Genomic DNA, 17546 nt, shown 5'->3' on the forward strand with positions numbered 1-17546 from the left:
CGAACAATGTCGCTAGGGCCTGTGTCTGTGCGTGCGCGTGTGCGTGTGCGTGTACCAATGCCTAAAGAACGTGCTCTAGCTGCCTGAGCCTCTATATCCACCTGGTCAACCCATGCATGGTCTTCCTTAGTGAAGACTGGATCTACAACCTCTGTGAGCCACTCTAATTCTGGATCAATCTCCTCTAGAATGATTAGAGAGGAGTCAGTGCCCCAAAATCTATTTGATCCTAAGACGGAGGTTGTAATGAACAAAGACAAGATCATTCAACCTCTATACTGTCAACCTATTTCTCCTCTTCGAATGGATGTGCTCAAACATGGACCAACTGCGCTTACATCCAAAAGCGCTGCTTGGCTGACTCAGAATACGGATGGCAATTTTTTGAAGTTTTGTGGTTGTGGCCCCAAACATTTGCCACCATCTATCTGAAATAAGGGAAAATAAAAAAAATTCGTCTCATTTATAGATTACAACTCTAAAATTACATAATCAACTTTAAGTTTAGAATCTAGATTCATGAACATTGAATATATTATTTAATTTTTACCTGATTCTATTCTTGCCCGAGCATCTATGGCCATCCTGCTAGAGAAAAGTGGCTTTTCTGTATTATTGAACTTATCGAGCTCAATAATTGTAGCAGCGCTATCCTCATCACTACTCAACCTCTGGATCACTGTATATAATCCGGTGAACCTCCTCATCCGCCTTGAAGTCAGGACGGAAACAAAATGCTGGATTGAAAAAATAAGCTGCTACATGGATGGGTTTGTGGAGCTGATTCTGCCATCTCCTATCAATGATATCCCAAATAGGGGCATACTTCTCGTGCACTCTTGCATACTAGGCTCTAATGGCCTCCTTGGCCCTATCCATGCCCTCATATATGTAGCCCATAGAGGGCTTCTCCCCATCAGCAGTTTGTAGGAGAGATTCAAGGGGCTCAGTGGCCTACATATAAAGTAAAACAAAAATTTAAGTCAAAACTTAAATATAGAATAATATAACTTAAGGTAAAACTAAATCATTAAACAATTAACGTGGTAAACTGTAAAATACTAAATGTTAAATTGCAATAAATTTACCTTAAGGATTTCTCTAGCAAGTTTTCAAAAACCATCATCATCAAATATGCAATCCACCACATCTATCCCTGCAGTGGTCGCAACATAGGAAGATGAAATCCACTCCCACCCAACAAATATGCTCCTCAAATCATCCTTTGATGTTAACAAGGACTGCAAGGTGATGAAATTCAAGGCAAACCTTGTGATCCCTGGACGAGCCAACTCCTTGCCTCCTGTGTACTTCCTTATTGTACTAAGGACAAATGAATGATTATAAACAAACTTGCATATTTTTTTTGCCCTTTCCACACATGACTTGACCCACTCAAGTTTGTCAATTTCCTCCAATAGTTTGCCACACAAGGGGACCAAAATATGGTGGGGTGCCTCTTCCTCAAAAGTTTACCTACAACAATTGTAAGTATATTAGAAATTCAAATTTCAAACATGTTAGAACTTAGGAAACTTAGAATTAGAAAAAGTTCAAAATTCAAATAAATTAATTTTCAAAACTTGAAAAGTTAAAAGTTTACCTGCAGCAACATAACTTGCTGCATTATCTGTCACCACTTGCACCACATGTTCCTTCACCTCTGCTATGACTTCCTCAATAACCTCATATAAGTATGTGGTGTTTTTTACATGAGTGGAAGTATCAATGGATTTGTGGAACATGGCGTATATCCTACAAGTAACAAAACAACGAATTATAATGTTAAATGGATCATCAACAAATTAACAATCAACAAATCAAAATTTGAAATAATCAATCACAATTCAAACTAATGTATGTAGGAAAGTAGAATGATCAATCACCTCCACAAGATACAAGAAAATTGAGGAGCGTTCTTCCCCTCTTATCTGTCTAACGATCAGTCATGATGTGCAACCCTTTTTGATCCACTCCTTTCGGTTCTCCTCAAGCTCAACCCTCATATCCTCTACCATTTCATCCAAGATGTATCCACTCAACTCAGCCTTAGTTGGGGCTTTAAACCCCGGACCACAAATAGCAATTGCATCTATCATGTTCTACCAATAAGGTGCCCTATCACAAATAGATAATGATATTGAATAGAAATTTAGATGTCAAAAACTCAAATCATAAAACAAGTAGATATAATTAAAGTTTTACTTTTACTTTTAAGTTTAACTTTAAAGAAAACAAAGAAAAAAGAATCAATTACCTGGTTGCAATAAATGAAATGTTGCAAAAGTACCAAAATTTGCAAATCTCTTTTCTGGCAACATCATGAATCTCCTTGTTCAAACCCATGCCCTCAAGCATGAGTTGGGAACCAGGAGTAGTGCGGGGCACAAAGTAACTATCCATTATGTTTTTCCGCACTCTAGGCTGCAATAGGTTGGTGTTGGATTCTGTCTCAGTTTAAGACCGACTACCACTAGCACTCACATGAGCACTAAAACTAGGACGAAAAGAAGGCCTAGAAAAACCCTCTCCAACACAACCTACGAATGCGGAAGCTAATGCAGATGCAGATGTAGATGTGGTTGTGGATGTGGGAACATGGGAGCCAATACCTCTTAACCCTTCAAGTTACATTTTCTTATTCAATTTTTTCTAATGCCACTAAACAAGTGTGTTTTGCCTCAGTAGTTTGTTGAGTGCAAATTGTGACATCATGTCCAAGTATAGCAGCAATGTGGTATTTCAATCTATAAATACCTCCAAAATTTATTTTTTCTTTACAAAATATACATTTTGTTTGAAATTTGGTTCTTCCAGGAAACTCTTCATTATATTTCCAATATTCATCTTTTTTACCCATTGTGAAAAATGAAAGCAAAGGGCTGTTGCATTAAAAAAATTCATGTAAAATATCAAAGTTTGAAATTAATAAACAAAAGTTACAAAACAACAAATCCTAGTTTGCAATTTAGTAAAAATAAAAAACATTCAAGATTTTCAAATGAAAACTAAAAAAATTTAACAAAAAATGCATAATACACTAACATGCAAAAAAAAACCAGCACTTACCTCTTGGAAATGAGTTGAGGAGTGTTGATATTGACTCCTTAATGCTCCCAATGCAATTTATGGCCTCCCCAGATGGACTTCTGATCTCTTTGGTGCTCTTCCTTCTTGCTGGTTGGAAACCTATGGTTTTTCTTTTCTCTTCTTCTCTCTCACTTTTCCTTCCTTCTATTCATGCTTAACAATTAGAAGGCCCTTTAGGGTTATAGCAAAGAGGAAAGGCAACAAAAGAAAGCAAATAAAACATGTGTTTTTTTTATAATTTTCATGTCAACTTCCTAGCTGCCACGTCCGATTCATGATAAAGATTCATGCGATTTTTGGCATCAATCGCCTGAATCGGCGATTCATGCCAAAAATTGGGCTCTAGCGGTTCAAGATTCATAAAAAATAGTCAAGCATGAAACTTATCGCGATTTGGGCGATTTTCGGAACTATGGAAAAGAGTATGATCCTATCCAACCCAAGCCTTGTCTAGAATAATATCAGTACCCAGCTGATCATTGAGAAAGGAATAGCCTGCAGGGAGAGGATCAGTGGAGGGAGGAAAGCCCTGAACCCACAAATTGAGTTCATGAACTTGTCAAACGCACTCGTTGGCCAGCTTGGCTTGGATGAGCTGCTCAACCCTAGAGAGTGGTATTGAGATGGAATTGCTGCAAATTGAGGCTCATGATTTTAATTTTTGTTTAGTTTCAAAAGCTAGGGATGACTGCTTGCACACCAACTCAGCCTGTTGGTTGCAAAATTGACAAACTTGTTCTTTGCCATTGTCTAATGTAGAGGAAAGCCCTGCAAATTGTAATTTCAGATGAGAAACAGGGGAGGATAGATAAAGGACCACATCCTTCAATTGTGCATTTCAGTTTCAAGCCTAGCCATGCATTCCACAAGCCGTTGATTTATATTCAGCATTTGTGGGGGATTCATGACAGAGAAGTGTGCTAACAACACATAATTGTCAAGGTCTGAGCAAATACAGAGCTATCAGCAGGTTCAAGAATAAAGCTGAAGAGCGGTTACAGAAAGAGAGTAGCTGGACTCAAGTCAAAAAACATGTTGGTGATGAGTAGTGAGTAGCAGTGTTTAAGACATTTGTTAGAGCAAGCTAGCAGCCTGCAAAAGAGAACCTGTTTACATACACCACTATAGATATAAGTTAATACACCACTATGCTAATAGTAAAGCAACATAGCAATATACACCACTATGTATGTATGTATATATGTATGTGTTTAAGTCCAAATAGCGTATGCTCTCTCTTTTTAGCCTTTTTTGTGGTCTACTTTACAGTTGGAGGATCGGATTTACTAAGTGGACCAAAAAAGTCTTTAAAAAAGTAAAGAAATTCCATTTTTTGGTAAAATCTAGCCTGGGTCCTGTAGCAGATTTGGCAATTTGCCATTGAAACTGCAAAATTTGTGTCAGGTTCATCTAACAGAATTTGGACAGAATTTTGCAAGAATATGATAAGGACCAGACTTTTGCAAAAATGGGACCAGACGTTGGGCTTGCCAAGGAAGACTTTTGTAACATAGTTTCTTGGCAATGCTCCTCTTCTAGCTAAACCAGGCAGTAGGAATTTGTGATCGGTTGGAAGTTATTGATGAAATTATGACAATGCAAATAACAAAAGTCACATGTGAGACCCATGCTTCCTATAAACAGACACTCTGAGATACCCACATAGCTCAAAACTTTAAGATTGCTTACAAGAAATGTGCCTGTGTAGTGATTAATTAGTTATACCCAGGATACCATTCAATATATTATGAGTATTGATAAGCAGAGCAAAATAAAGTCTTCTGGCTGGATGCTCCTAGTTTGCAACAAATTATTTATATTGTCTATTTTTTGGCAATTGACCAATATTGTAAAAATATCAAACTTTTGGTTTCCTAATCTAATCAATAGTCAACAATTTTCCATGCCAGTTTACTCAAACTTAACAGATTTGCTGAAATATACATGCATGACAAGTAAATCCTGTGTTATTCCTCAGATATAGCCACAACATAAAAATAAATCATGTGCTTTTCTTGTTTTCTAAGATAGAAAGACATGTCTTTGATTTTGTGTGTAAAATCAGAAGCTCCTCATTATTTCTTTTCAGTGATTTGTTGTGACAATTTGAACAAATTAGTTTATATATGGGCTTCTTAGCCATTACTCGTTTCTACCAAAGAAGCAGGGATTTTGTGTCAGAGCTAATCTCTTCTTTTTGTCGATGTGTTTTATTTGATTCTTTCTTGATGCTCTTTTTTTGTTTTAGGAGTAAAGGCTCATAAAAGAAAAACATATTTTCAGCCCCCTTACTAATTTTGTTAATCTTTACAGGATGTTTGTGTCCCACTATCTCATCTTGCAGAAATCATTTCAAAGTCTAAAGCAGAAATTGACTCTTCCCCTTTGACATGGTAAGCTCACTGGCATATTCTAAAAAGTTTGCTCTACTTTTTTTTGGAAGAGCGAATCTATGTGACTGTTCGGTTAGAATTTTTGATAATTTTCTTTCTAAAAGGTTGAGTGACTTAATTAACTAGGACATAGCACTTGTGGATTTCCGGTTATGCTCAAAGTTGATTTTGTAGATAGTCTCTAAAGTCGAAAGATTTTGCTTCATTATTTTTCAAGAAGAAAATCTCTTCAGCTGTTGTATTGGAATTTTTAATGTTTCTGCCTTATATGAATTTTAAGATTTGTAGATCCCATGCTTTTTTTCTAAGGTTGCTGTGTGTAGATGGTCTCTGGGGTTTAAGTTTCTCCACAATTTCCTTTTCTGTTAGTTGCTTGCAATTTTCTTTATTATTAAGCATTGTGAAAAATTGATTGTCTATGGTATTTAAGATTGCTTATGTTTGTCAAATACAGCCCAGTTATAGCGCATGCAGGTGATGGGAATTTCCATACTGTAATATTATTTGATCCTAATAATGAAGAGCAGAGACAAGAAGCAGAGCGTTTAAACCATTTCATGGTCAATACTGCATTATCAATGGAAGGTAAGATATTTCCCTTGTATTCCAATGGATGGCAAAGTATGAAAGTGGCATTTCCTTTTCCCATCTTTAGAGGCACACCCTTAAAGTGATTGTTAAGTACAAGATTAAGTTTATAACAAAATCATGATGGCTTTACTATTGTTCGAGTAAAGGTACAATCAAGTTGGACGCAGTTTTGGAAGGAATTTAGATAATAACTAAATGTATCCTAGGAAAGTTCAGTCAGAGACTGAGAAACAAGTGGTGTTCTATAGCTTTTAAAGTGGGTAGCATACAGTTTCCAAACAGTCTAAAAGGATTTCTTGAGGTCTGGGAAAAGAAAGGGGAGTTATAAAAAAAATAGTGTTCAAAGGAGAACACTTGCAAAGGTAGAAAATATTGCAGATTGAAATTCCGCCAGACAAAACTGATTGGGTTGACAATTTTGTTTCTGAGATGACAAAAAGTTAACCTGCTGGCAAGCCTGGGTTCACAGGTTGACAAGAAAAAATGCACAAATTTTCAAGACAGTGACATTGATGAAATTGTGTGTGCAAAAATTAGAATGATGATGCATGCTGAAAAAAATGTATTCCAGTAACTTTTAAAAACACTGACATGAATAGTATATGTAATTTGACTTTGACGAAGATAATGGATTTTTTAAATAGACCTCAAGTCACTCAGAAATAATATTGAAGCCATAGAAAATTGTATATACAAAACAAGATACGGCAAAAGAAATGCATGAAAACGATTGAAGGTTGACTCTACTTAATAGCTTTTTGATAAGGCCCTGACCAATGTTCTAAAGAACAAATAGTTCAAACAAATATTATTGAAGATACATTCACAATTGAGATCTGTCCCACCACTATCATTGGACCAAGAACTTAACTAAGCAATAAACATGGAATGTGAAGATATGATCTGATCCATTAAGAATCAAGGAAACAGAGGACCCCTACATCAGTCATCTACCATGTATAAATTTTTGTTGTTGTTGGTGTGTACATGTGATATCCCTAATTTTAAATTATTTACATTCTTCATAAATAAACAAATGTTGTGACAAGGAGTGGCAGACCCTGTCTCTTGTACATAAGTTGTATTACATATTTAAAAATAAATGAACCACAGTGAGGTTCCTGATTATATGGCCATCCATGCACTTAATCAATCACCAGGACGTTGATACTCCATGCAGCCAGTATTGTAATGATACTATCTAACATTGATCGATAACCTGATCACTCTTAAATGGTACCACAACCATGCTGACTTCATGAAGGACTGGTGATGTGATGATCGGCTAAGCCCGCCCATCATCATATAACCTGCATTCATGCTTGCATTTAGTAGCCGTAAATCATGATTACATTCATATTCCACGAATCCACACACATCCATTGCTATTACATGTTGCATACCAGCGATGTACTCCATACATCATTACGCAGCCATGCACATGTCGGTAGAAATTGTGTATCAGCCGACGAGTCCCTTCGGAAAGGTTCTTGTTATGTAGCTGACGGGTCCCTTCGGAAAGGTTTTTGTTATGTAGCGACATGTTGTATGTGGCCGACGGACTTCTTCGGGAAAGTTCTTCGGAAAGTATTTATAACCCCTTCGTGAAGCATTGTAATGATCTTATCTTTCAAGCATAATGTAATGTTCTGGCATATGCGAATAATAATAAGAAGAGTTCTATTATTCGTGTTCATGTTCATTGTCTGTGTGCAATTTTTAATTAACCTATGCAGTAAACATTTGGCGTCGTTGCCTGATGGACCTGGTACGATGACAGGAAAATGAAGATTAAATGCCGAATCAGTTGAACAAGAATAAGAATAAGTTGAAGGAAAAGGATGAATTACGAGCAGCACAGGAAAATTTAATTTTGGCACAACAGGCTGAACGCAGACAGAGATTTCAGCAAGTTATCGATGGACACAAAAGCACTGAAAAATTGTTGGAAGAGACTTGACAATGACTTGATTTGGTGGAAGAAGCGAGGGAGGAGTTTCTGAACCTGCATATGCCACGGGAAGAGAATCTTGACAGAAGGAGATTGACTCTCACGGCTCGGAGTGCCGAAGGAGCACGAGCGTGGAGTGACCTCTTCGTTCGAGATATACTTTCGGAACGAACAACTTCGGTTGACGAACCCTCTTCTTCACCAAACGACGTGGAAGTCGAAAACAACGCGGGTGTCCAGACTAGTACGGGTGTTCAAAACAGCGTGGGAGCTCAGAACAGCGCGGGTGCTCAAAATAGCGCGGGAGTGCAAAACAATGTAGGTACACAACAAAACCCTCAACATACAGTGATAATGGTAGGTCTGAAAGAAAAGTTGCCTAAATTTGATGGTGATGAAGCAGCTAATCCCATTCGACATTGTAAAATATGTGAAATGATTTGGAGGGCAAATGGCATAACAGATACAAATGAATGGATCCGACAATTTCCCGCTACCCTACGGGGTGTTGCGATTGATTGGTTTACTGATATTGATCCACAAAAGTTAAATAGTTGGGATAACATTAAGAAGGAATTCATTGCAGAATTTCAACTTCTGCGCAATGATAATGAAATTGTAGCGGAGATATTCAATACCAAGCAAAAGAAGAATGAAACAGTACGGGTCTTCGCCAGGAGGTTGAAGGACTTAATCAGTAAAATGGAGAATAAGCCGGTAGATGGGCTCCAGAAAAGATGGTTCATTGAAGGCCTTCACCCGAAGCTGCAGAAAAAGATGAAGATCGTGCCACCATCGACATATACTAAAGCATACAATCGAGCATTGAACCTCGAAAGTGAACAGAAGACAAAGAAGAAGAAGAAGACCAACTCATCCGATGCAGATGACGATGAGCCTTCAGGAGAAGATAGCAGCGACAATGAAGGCAGCAGCAAGAAAGTCCGTTCTCTTTAGAAGGACATGCTTCGGATGATGAAAGAGTTCAAAAACATGAACAAGGAGACTAGGGCAATGACCTATGGTGTATGGAGTGCAAGAAAGAAGGCCATATGAAGGGATCCTGCCCAAAAGATCAATTTTGTGAGATTTGCCAAATTCTAGGACACTCGGTAAAGGAATGTCCTTTCAACCTAAAATCAAGAACACCATAGCAAGTGTTCCTCACGCAGGAGGCATCCCCATTAGGAGGGAACGAGAACACCAGTACGGAAGGTGCCACATCGGGCGGATACAGAAACAACCGGCACGGTCAAAACAACAACAATAGCAGCAACAACAATACAGGTGGAAGGAGTCGAATTCAGTATGATGTGAATGGTCGGCCAATTGTTCAATGCTGTGCATGCAATCTGTAGGGTCACTTTGCCCGAGAGTGTACAACGGAAAACACACCGAAGTTGTTATGCAGATGGTGTGGACCTGGCGATCATGATGATGCTAAGTGCCCGAAGTTTGGAGTAAACTTGATTATCGTCGGGACAGACGAGGAAGAAGTTCTGGCAATCACTCGGAAGCAGGCAAAGCTATACCCTGATCCGACGGAAGAAAAGAAGAGACAGGAGGAAGCACGGGCAGAGATCCAGAGAGCAGTGCAGATAGAAACGGCACACCTGAAGGACACACCGAGTACCTCCGTATGGAACTGCGCAGAACAGAACATGGTACGACAAATATTGCAAGTCGAGATACCCGTCAGGATAAGTGATCTGTTGCTCACTATGCCTCAGCTCCGATCGGCACTCACAAACATCGTTCCCGCTGCTCAACTACTAGGAGAACATGAAAGGAAGTAGGAGAGGAGCAAGTACAGTGGACAAAAAGGAGAAGGAAAGTGGCGCAAGTGCAGAAGATCCGATGTTGTTAGCTCTTTCATCCGGACGCTATTCGGCAGTTGTTGAAATGGGCATTCTCGGGACTGTGCTAATGGACACGATCGTGGACGGAGGGTTTGGTGTCAATGTGCTACCAGAGGATACCTGGAAAAAGTTGGGATAGCCGACGTTGTGGCCACCTACCTTCCAGTTGTTAACAGCTGATCAACATGGAATCAAGCCATTGGGAGTACTCACAGCACAACCAGTGACGATTGGAACACAACCATTTTTGTTGGATTTCGTCGTGATCCCACTAAAGCGGAGAGGATATGATGCCATTCTGGGCCGGGGGTGGTTGATACAAGCCAAGGCAAAACACGATTGGAAGAAAAATACTTTATCACTTGAAAGCAAAGGCCAAAAGTATGTCATCGATCTACACACTCAGATTGTTGGAGAAGAAGCTCTATCGTCGGATTCTGAAGGAGAAGACGATGAGAGGAGGCAGAGTATGGAACCCAATGAGGAGGGAGTCCTATGATTGGAAGGAGATGACGATCTGGATTCAGTAAATGGTCTTTACCACTGGCAGATAGAGGATTACGAGCTCTTTGCAAGTTGTAATATGCTAAGGATCGACAAAGGTAAGAAAGAAGGAAATGAATGTCTGAAGGAACATAGAGAAGCTGAAGGAGGAAATGAATGTCCGAAGAAACACAGAGGAGCCGAAGGAGGAAATGAATGTCCGAAAGAACACAGAGAAGCTGACGGAGGAAATGAATGTCTAAAGGAACGTGGAGAAGCCGAAGGAAGAAATGAATGTTCGAAGCAACACAGGGAAGCCAAAGAAGGAAACGCGGGTATGACTGAAGCTAAAGGACAGAACATACAGTACGAACCCAAAAGAAGGAAAGATTCTACTGTACAACTGCGTAGGAAGAAATTATTATGTCGAACCACAGATATAATAGAAAGGTATCGGCAGCAAGGAAGACACATGATATGGTCTGCACAGGCAACAAAGACGAAGGGTTCAATAAAAGTTGTAGCAGTTGAGAGTGAATGTGTTATTGACGGACAGAAGGGGCGGCTGACGGAGTCCATGGTAGCGAGCTTCGGGAACAAACTGGGCGATATGGAGATGACACAGAACAGGCGTAGTAGGTTTCAACTCGGACAGTGGGTGTTGAAGTACGATGACCGGAATGAGATTAAACCAGGCAAGTTCAAAGTTAAGTGGGTTGGGCCATATCAGATCCAGGAAGTAGGGGACAATGGAGCAATAAAATTATGGACCTTGGATGGATAGGAAGTGCCTCAGACGGTGAATGGCTCGAAGCTGAAGGTATACCACGGCCAGAAGACTTTTGCATTAGAGAATGGCCTTTAGGTGACCCCTTCGTCATTGCAGATAGACGATGCCGACGGTCGAGGGGAAAACTGACTTTGCTATTGAAAAAATTTTAAAAAAATAAAAAATTTGAAAAATGGAAAAAGGCACTAACCTACTCAGCGTACAGTTTTTGGAGGTTGTGTATGGAATTTATTGGTTTACCATACGGATTTTATAATAAAAAAGTGGTGTACGGTTTTTAAATACTATCGTATGGTTTTTTAGTTGCAGATACCGTACGAATTTTCAAGACAATTCCCGTACAGTTATTTTCACAGTTGCCGTACGGATTGTGGAGACAGTGTACGAATTTTTAGTGATTTAATAGCATACGGATTTCTTGTGAGTGGGTAGTGTACAGATTTCGGGTTCCAGCCACCGTACAGTTTTCTGAATTCATCACAGGTTTTATAAAATTTGATTACCACATTTGGGGGTTCCAGCGCATGGGTTTTAGCAAGTAGTGTATAGATTCTTTCATCAGTCGTAGTACGGATTTTAGAGCCAGGTCATTGTACGAATTTTTTAGCATATTCAAAGTACGGATTTTCTTAAGGTTTTAGCATACGGATTTTGTAATCTACTTGCAAATTGGCGTACGAAAATTACCAATTGGGATGCAGTGTGCAGATTGAAGGAAAACATCGCCGTACAGATTTTGCATAATATGGGGTATGGTTTTTGCATAATGTGGCGAATTGATTCTATAGGTTTTGGCGTACGACTTCTCCCTGTTATTGCATTCAGACTTTGGAGGACGTTACAGGATATTGCATAAGGAAGGAGTCAATACAGTGGTAGGATGTATGGTGTAGCTGTACATTGGTAGCACAGAAGAGTGACAGGAGGTTTTCTAAAAAAAAAATAAAAAAAAAAAAAAAAAAGACGATAGATTCAAGTTGTTCGGAATGAGTAGCAGATGATGCCACAGGGAAGGGGAAGCATTAGCAATTGCTAGAAAGAGTGTAGAATCGGCAAAAAATGACATAAATGGTGTGTTCCGTGCAGTTTTGTGTGGGTTTCGGAGTGCTAGTTTTGTCTTGGCGGTGAGGGGTGCTGCCCCTGGACCCCGCCTTGTATGCCCCTGGACCCCCAGTCGTTGCGGATATCAGTCGTGGGAGTTTGACCAGTTGAGAAGACTTGGAGCTGCTGCAGGCATGGAGTGTCTGTGTACCAGAGGCACTGAGAGTAGGTGTTGGCAATGAGGCTGTCTTGGTGGATGCGTAGAGAGCTCGAGAGGAGCTGATCATCCAGTTGGAGGCAGTGCAACAACACTTGGTTCAGTGTACTCGGAATTGGAAGGCAGAAAGTGGCACAGGTGGCTATCAGGGTCAGATGTCAGATTAGCTAAGGTTACAGTGTTGAAGACCAGTTAGTCAGTCAATGTATTTTGGTTGTTGATTTGTCCCAGAGATTTTGTAATAGTCGTCAGGAGACGACTTTTCTTTTTGGGGGGGATGATGTCGTAGGTAGAAATTGTGTATTAGCCGACGGGTCCCTTCGGAAAGGTTCTTGTTATGTAGCCGATGGGTCCCTTCGAAAAGGTTTTTGTTATGTAGCGACATGTTGTATGTGGCCGACGGACTCCTTCAGGAAAGTTCTTCGGACAGTATTTATAACCCCCATCGGGAAGCATTGTAATGATCTTATCTTTCAAGCATAATGTAATGTTCTGGCATATGCGAATAATAATAAGAAGAGTTTTGTTGTTCGTGTTCGTGTTCATTGTCTCTGTGCAATTCTTAATTAACCTATGCGGTAAACAACACAGTTATACTTCAATTGCATGATTCATTCTTAATTGATTAGCCATAATAATTATCAGTAAACTTTGAAGTCTTTTGAATAAGACAGTTCACTTAAGCATGTGATCGGAGTCTATCAGCAATACCACAGATTGGTATCGATCTCAAAGGCCCATACCTCATCTTTATAATGTACAATCATATCTCAGTCATGCTTGATATTCATATTTGCATTTACACCATTAGCTGACTGGCAATAAGATTAGATTGGTATTGATGGTATAAATGTCTTAATCAGCCGACTAAGTTAAGTCAATATTCAGTTGCACAGAATATGATTAAGAAATAATGAAGGACTGTGAGTTAACAAATCATAACTGAAGAGGCACCATCATGATCAAAAAAGCGAGGCATGTCTCATCTTCACATCCTTTCATTTATCTAATGCAAGTATATAGAAGCCATTGATTTATCTTTTCAAGCCATCAAAGAGATTATTCTTATTTGTTTATCCTCATTGAATTTGCTCTGTTTAGAAATATCAGTTAATTTGGCATACCTGGTACATGCAGACCAAAGATTTATCAGAGATGGAAATTATCATTGTATGCAATACTGTTCTCAGCCTTTTCATGTACTGAATGTTTATATATAAAACTATATATATATATTGGCAATTATAGCATAAGTCTGTCAATTCACTTCAGCATATCTTTCATTATATACATCTGAGACAGAAAATGGTTGGTAATAAATACATATATTTCATTCCCGTGTTGTCAATTACATAAGTTATAATTAATTGGGAGTATAAGGAAATCAAGTAATTGTCTTCAAAACCATCCATACCAGAAAGGCGACATTATAATATGAACTGGTAATTTTGTCAAGATTTTTTTTATGGGAGTAAGAGAAGAACAGTTGTATTTATTTGCAGAATATTTGCAAATCCTTTGTTTCATGAAAGGGCATTCACTCATCATTATAAAAGAACACTTGTCAAAAGAGAGCATGAGTGTGTAGATGTGGCTGTTATATGACTTAAGTGAGGAATTGATTGTAGAAAGAATTATTCAATCAAGAGTGATGATATGAGAAAACATCACTAGCTGATTTTATATTGTTGTATTCCTTCTCCTTGTGTATAATATTTGGCTGTAAGGAAATTTTAAATTAAGAAAGTTGAGCATTTACCTCATCCAGTGTAATGTCCCCACTATTAGGGTTAGTTTGGGACAAATAATACCTGCAAAATAAATTTTGAACTTAAGAAATAATAAATCTAACTGCACTATTCTACCCTATCTTAAACCCCAACCTTAAAGGGTCTCCAGATCAAGTTTCCTTACCCTTAGTTATTCCACCACCTTCCCTGAAGTGCAACCCTTAAGATTCTTCTTAGACGGGACATCCTCTATCCAAGGCCAATCGGCATTATCAGACTATTTTGACACATGGAGATCATCTATTGGTCCTAGTCATGGTGTTCAGATGGAGACCTTAATGCCTCACACACCCCATAATAGGGATCCATTAATCTCCATGATGTCAGTCATGTTGACTAACACAAAGGATCAAATATCCCTTACATAAGGAATCACTTTATTGTCTCATTAAAATGACATCTTTATAACATTCAAATAATCACAATTCCTTATATTTAAATTATACATTATATTGAAATGATTATATACAAATATCCATAAATACAAATAATACATAATACAATTAAAAATTGCATAATACCTTGACCCAAGGCATGGGTTCCACACTTCCTCACCGTCCGCACAATCCGATGCTCAAAAATTATTTTGTACTGTTGCATGATTTTTGAGTGGACTTCACCTTATGGTTTATGATGTAACCCAATGCAAATGTAATATGGCCTTTCCACATGGCTGCTCCTCCCTCTGATATTGCCTTATTTTGATTTTGTATTTACTTTTTATTTGATGTTCTTATTCGTCATTTACTTCGTATGGTTTCCGTCCACACTCACCATCATGGCTATTTTAATTGTCTGTAACCCTTTGACCTAGTCTTCAATCTATCCTTGCAAGTGTGGCAATGCTTTGTTACCGGTTCTCGATACCTTATCTGTTATCTATGTGCATGATAATGTACCATATTAAAGTCCACGTTCTCTAGTTTAATTGTCTCCTTATTCCAATGTTTATGTTCCCCTAGCAGTGAAGCATATGAAAACACATGTTTGTTCTATATCTATTATTCAATAGAAGTCCCCGTGATTGGTGTAATTTATTTATGTCTTGTATTAACTATCATGCCAACATGGATTGAATGAATATAGGCTTCGCTCTTTCTTACTTTCTCCCCTTGTCTTTCATAGCGCACTCTCTTCTTAATCCTCTTTTTCGGTGGTGCATAGGCCTGTCCTAATTCAAATGCCTTGCTTTTAACTATCCCTTAATAATTGACAGTGAACTTGAGTTATTTCTTCTTTCATTTGATCGATGGTATCTTTACATAATTGTTTATTTCATCATGTTGTTCCATTTCTTTTCACGCTTCCTATATCTTTCGATATCCCCCTTTTAAAATGGTTTAACATCCATATTTTTCCTCCATTATATCTAATAATTAGTCTACACTATATGATGGTATGACCACAAGGTCATGACTCGAGGGTGCCATCTGACATTGGTATTTGTTGACATGCCCTTTCATTATAAAGGTTTTATTAACTTAAATTAGCATTAGCTTAGGTTATATTTGTTTTGTTTGCTAGTTTAGTTAGCATTGTTTATTTTAGTAGGATCGTTGATATACTTATTAGTAATGAAATAATATTATTTTATATTCAATATTGATAAATATAATATTTGATTATGGCATACATCCATATCTATTATATTGACTTATTTATTATTATTGATTATCTAATATTCAATTAGCTATTCCATTATTGGAGGGGATATTACATCCTGTCGGATATCCTCACATTGAGGTTTCCAAGATTAAAATTTGTTAATTGTTGTGTTTATTTCCCCATTATCTCCAATGTCCCTTTTTTGAGACATTAAGAAATTAAGGACATGTTCATGTAATATTAAGTTGACTTATGAGAACATAATATAAATATTTAAAAAAGAGTCAATTTATTATTATAAAGTGGGTCAAAGTGACAAAAGGGGGGAATAATATGAAGAGATAGAAGGGAGTTGAAGAGTTGCCATTGAGCGTTAAAAGAGAGAGTCTCGTTCATTTTCAGCTATGCATGGATTTGAGATTTATTTTCTAGTTTCTCTTTGGAGAACTTTGGGAAGCTGCTAGCTTTCTCTTGTTGAGGATCCTAAGGTCTAATCAGCAGGTTATGAAGAGTGGTGTCCCACCGTCAATGAAGAGGTGCATCCTTTCTAATTTCATGGTATAAGAAGGCTTTTGATCAAACACATTCATCATCAACTTGGGATAAGATGGAGGGGCTAGAAATTCAAATTATATATTGTTATGTCTCCCTTTTTAGGCATGAGAAATTTATTAAATAATTTAAATTTTAGCTGTCAAATAATGATAATTTAATTATTTAATACAGCAATTAAAGTGAGTTTTCATATCAATCAGAATTATAAAATAGAATTCACTTCATTTCAGATTAGAAAAAAGGGCAAAGAAATGGAATGCCAAGGGATAGGTTGATAGAAGGCCAAGGATTTGTTTGGATAATGCTTTTAAAGGAAAAGGGGAGGAATTTTCAAAATAGGTTCATATGTTATTTTGATTTGATAAAATTACCTAGTGCACTTGCATTAGCTAGATATTTCTAGGGATGAAAACCTTGAAGAATTGATCGAAGAGCTAGATGGAAACTTGGTTCTTCCTAGGAGTGGATTCATGACAGAGTTCACACTTTTGCTAGATTTGAATAAATAAGGTTTTTGTTAATTCATAAATATTTACTCCTATTAGTGTTCGTTGCATGGTAAATAAGTAATCCTAGTCTTGAAGTGCTTAAAGAAAAACTTGCACACATTAACTTATACGTGCCATTAATAATATTGTTGGTGATACAATATGAAGATTTAATGCTTGCACAAACATAAGGTTATGTTTTGATATATGTGTGTGTGTGCGTGTATTGTTGGTTGGGTTAATGTTTGAGGTGAAACGTTAATTTAGCCAGGTATCTTTATAAAGAAAATGTATTCAATAATGTCGTGGGTCCAAGCTTTAATTTAATGGATTGTCCTATAGTTCATATTAATATTCCTAGTGAATGCTTTTCCATAATTCTATATTGAGGGAGATATTGATTAAGCCAAATCTATGTGGAGTTGATAATAATATTGGATGCCTGATAAAAATGTGATTGTTGTGATCTTTAGAGTTGAACGTGAGGAAATATTTGAGATTCCTTACCTTCGAAACTGCATATTAAATGGAGTTTTCCATGAGTAAACAATAATTTGGGGCTCGAGCTTTATTGTAGATCGATTGTTTATTGGTTTAGAATGTGTAATGCTTGGAGAATGTAGTAGTAGATGCATTCAATATTTATGAATGCATATAATGGGTGTCGTTACCAGACATCATTAGGATCAAAAT

At 37.7% G+C, this 17546-nt stretch overlaps 1 protein-coding gene across 1 annotated transcript in view; it reads left to right on the plus strand.

Annotated features, from left to right (window-relative positions):
- The window catches only part of LOC149552665 (FAD-linked oxidases family protein), a 288354-nt gene that overhangs the window by 213670 nt on the left and 57138 nt on the right, over window positions 1-17546 (plus strand). Inside the window, exons 15-16 of the mRNA XM_089788230.1 lie at window positions 5404-5483; window positions 5938-6068. Of these exons, the coding sequence (XP_089644356.1) occupies window positions 5404-5483; window positions 5938-6068 (211 nt within the window). The remainder of the gene's footprint in view (window positions 1-5403; window positions 5484-5937; window positions 6069-17546) is intronic.

The sequence above is a fragment of the Cupressus sempervirens genome, chromosome 6, assembly GCF_028749045.1.
Source record: "Cupressus sempervirens isolate cs-2001-9-10 chromosome 6, ASM2874904v1, whole genome shotgun sequence".
NCBI lineage: Eukaryota > Viridiplantae > Streptophyta > Pinopsida > Cupressales > Cupressaceae > Cupressus > Cupressus sempervirens.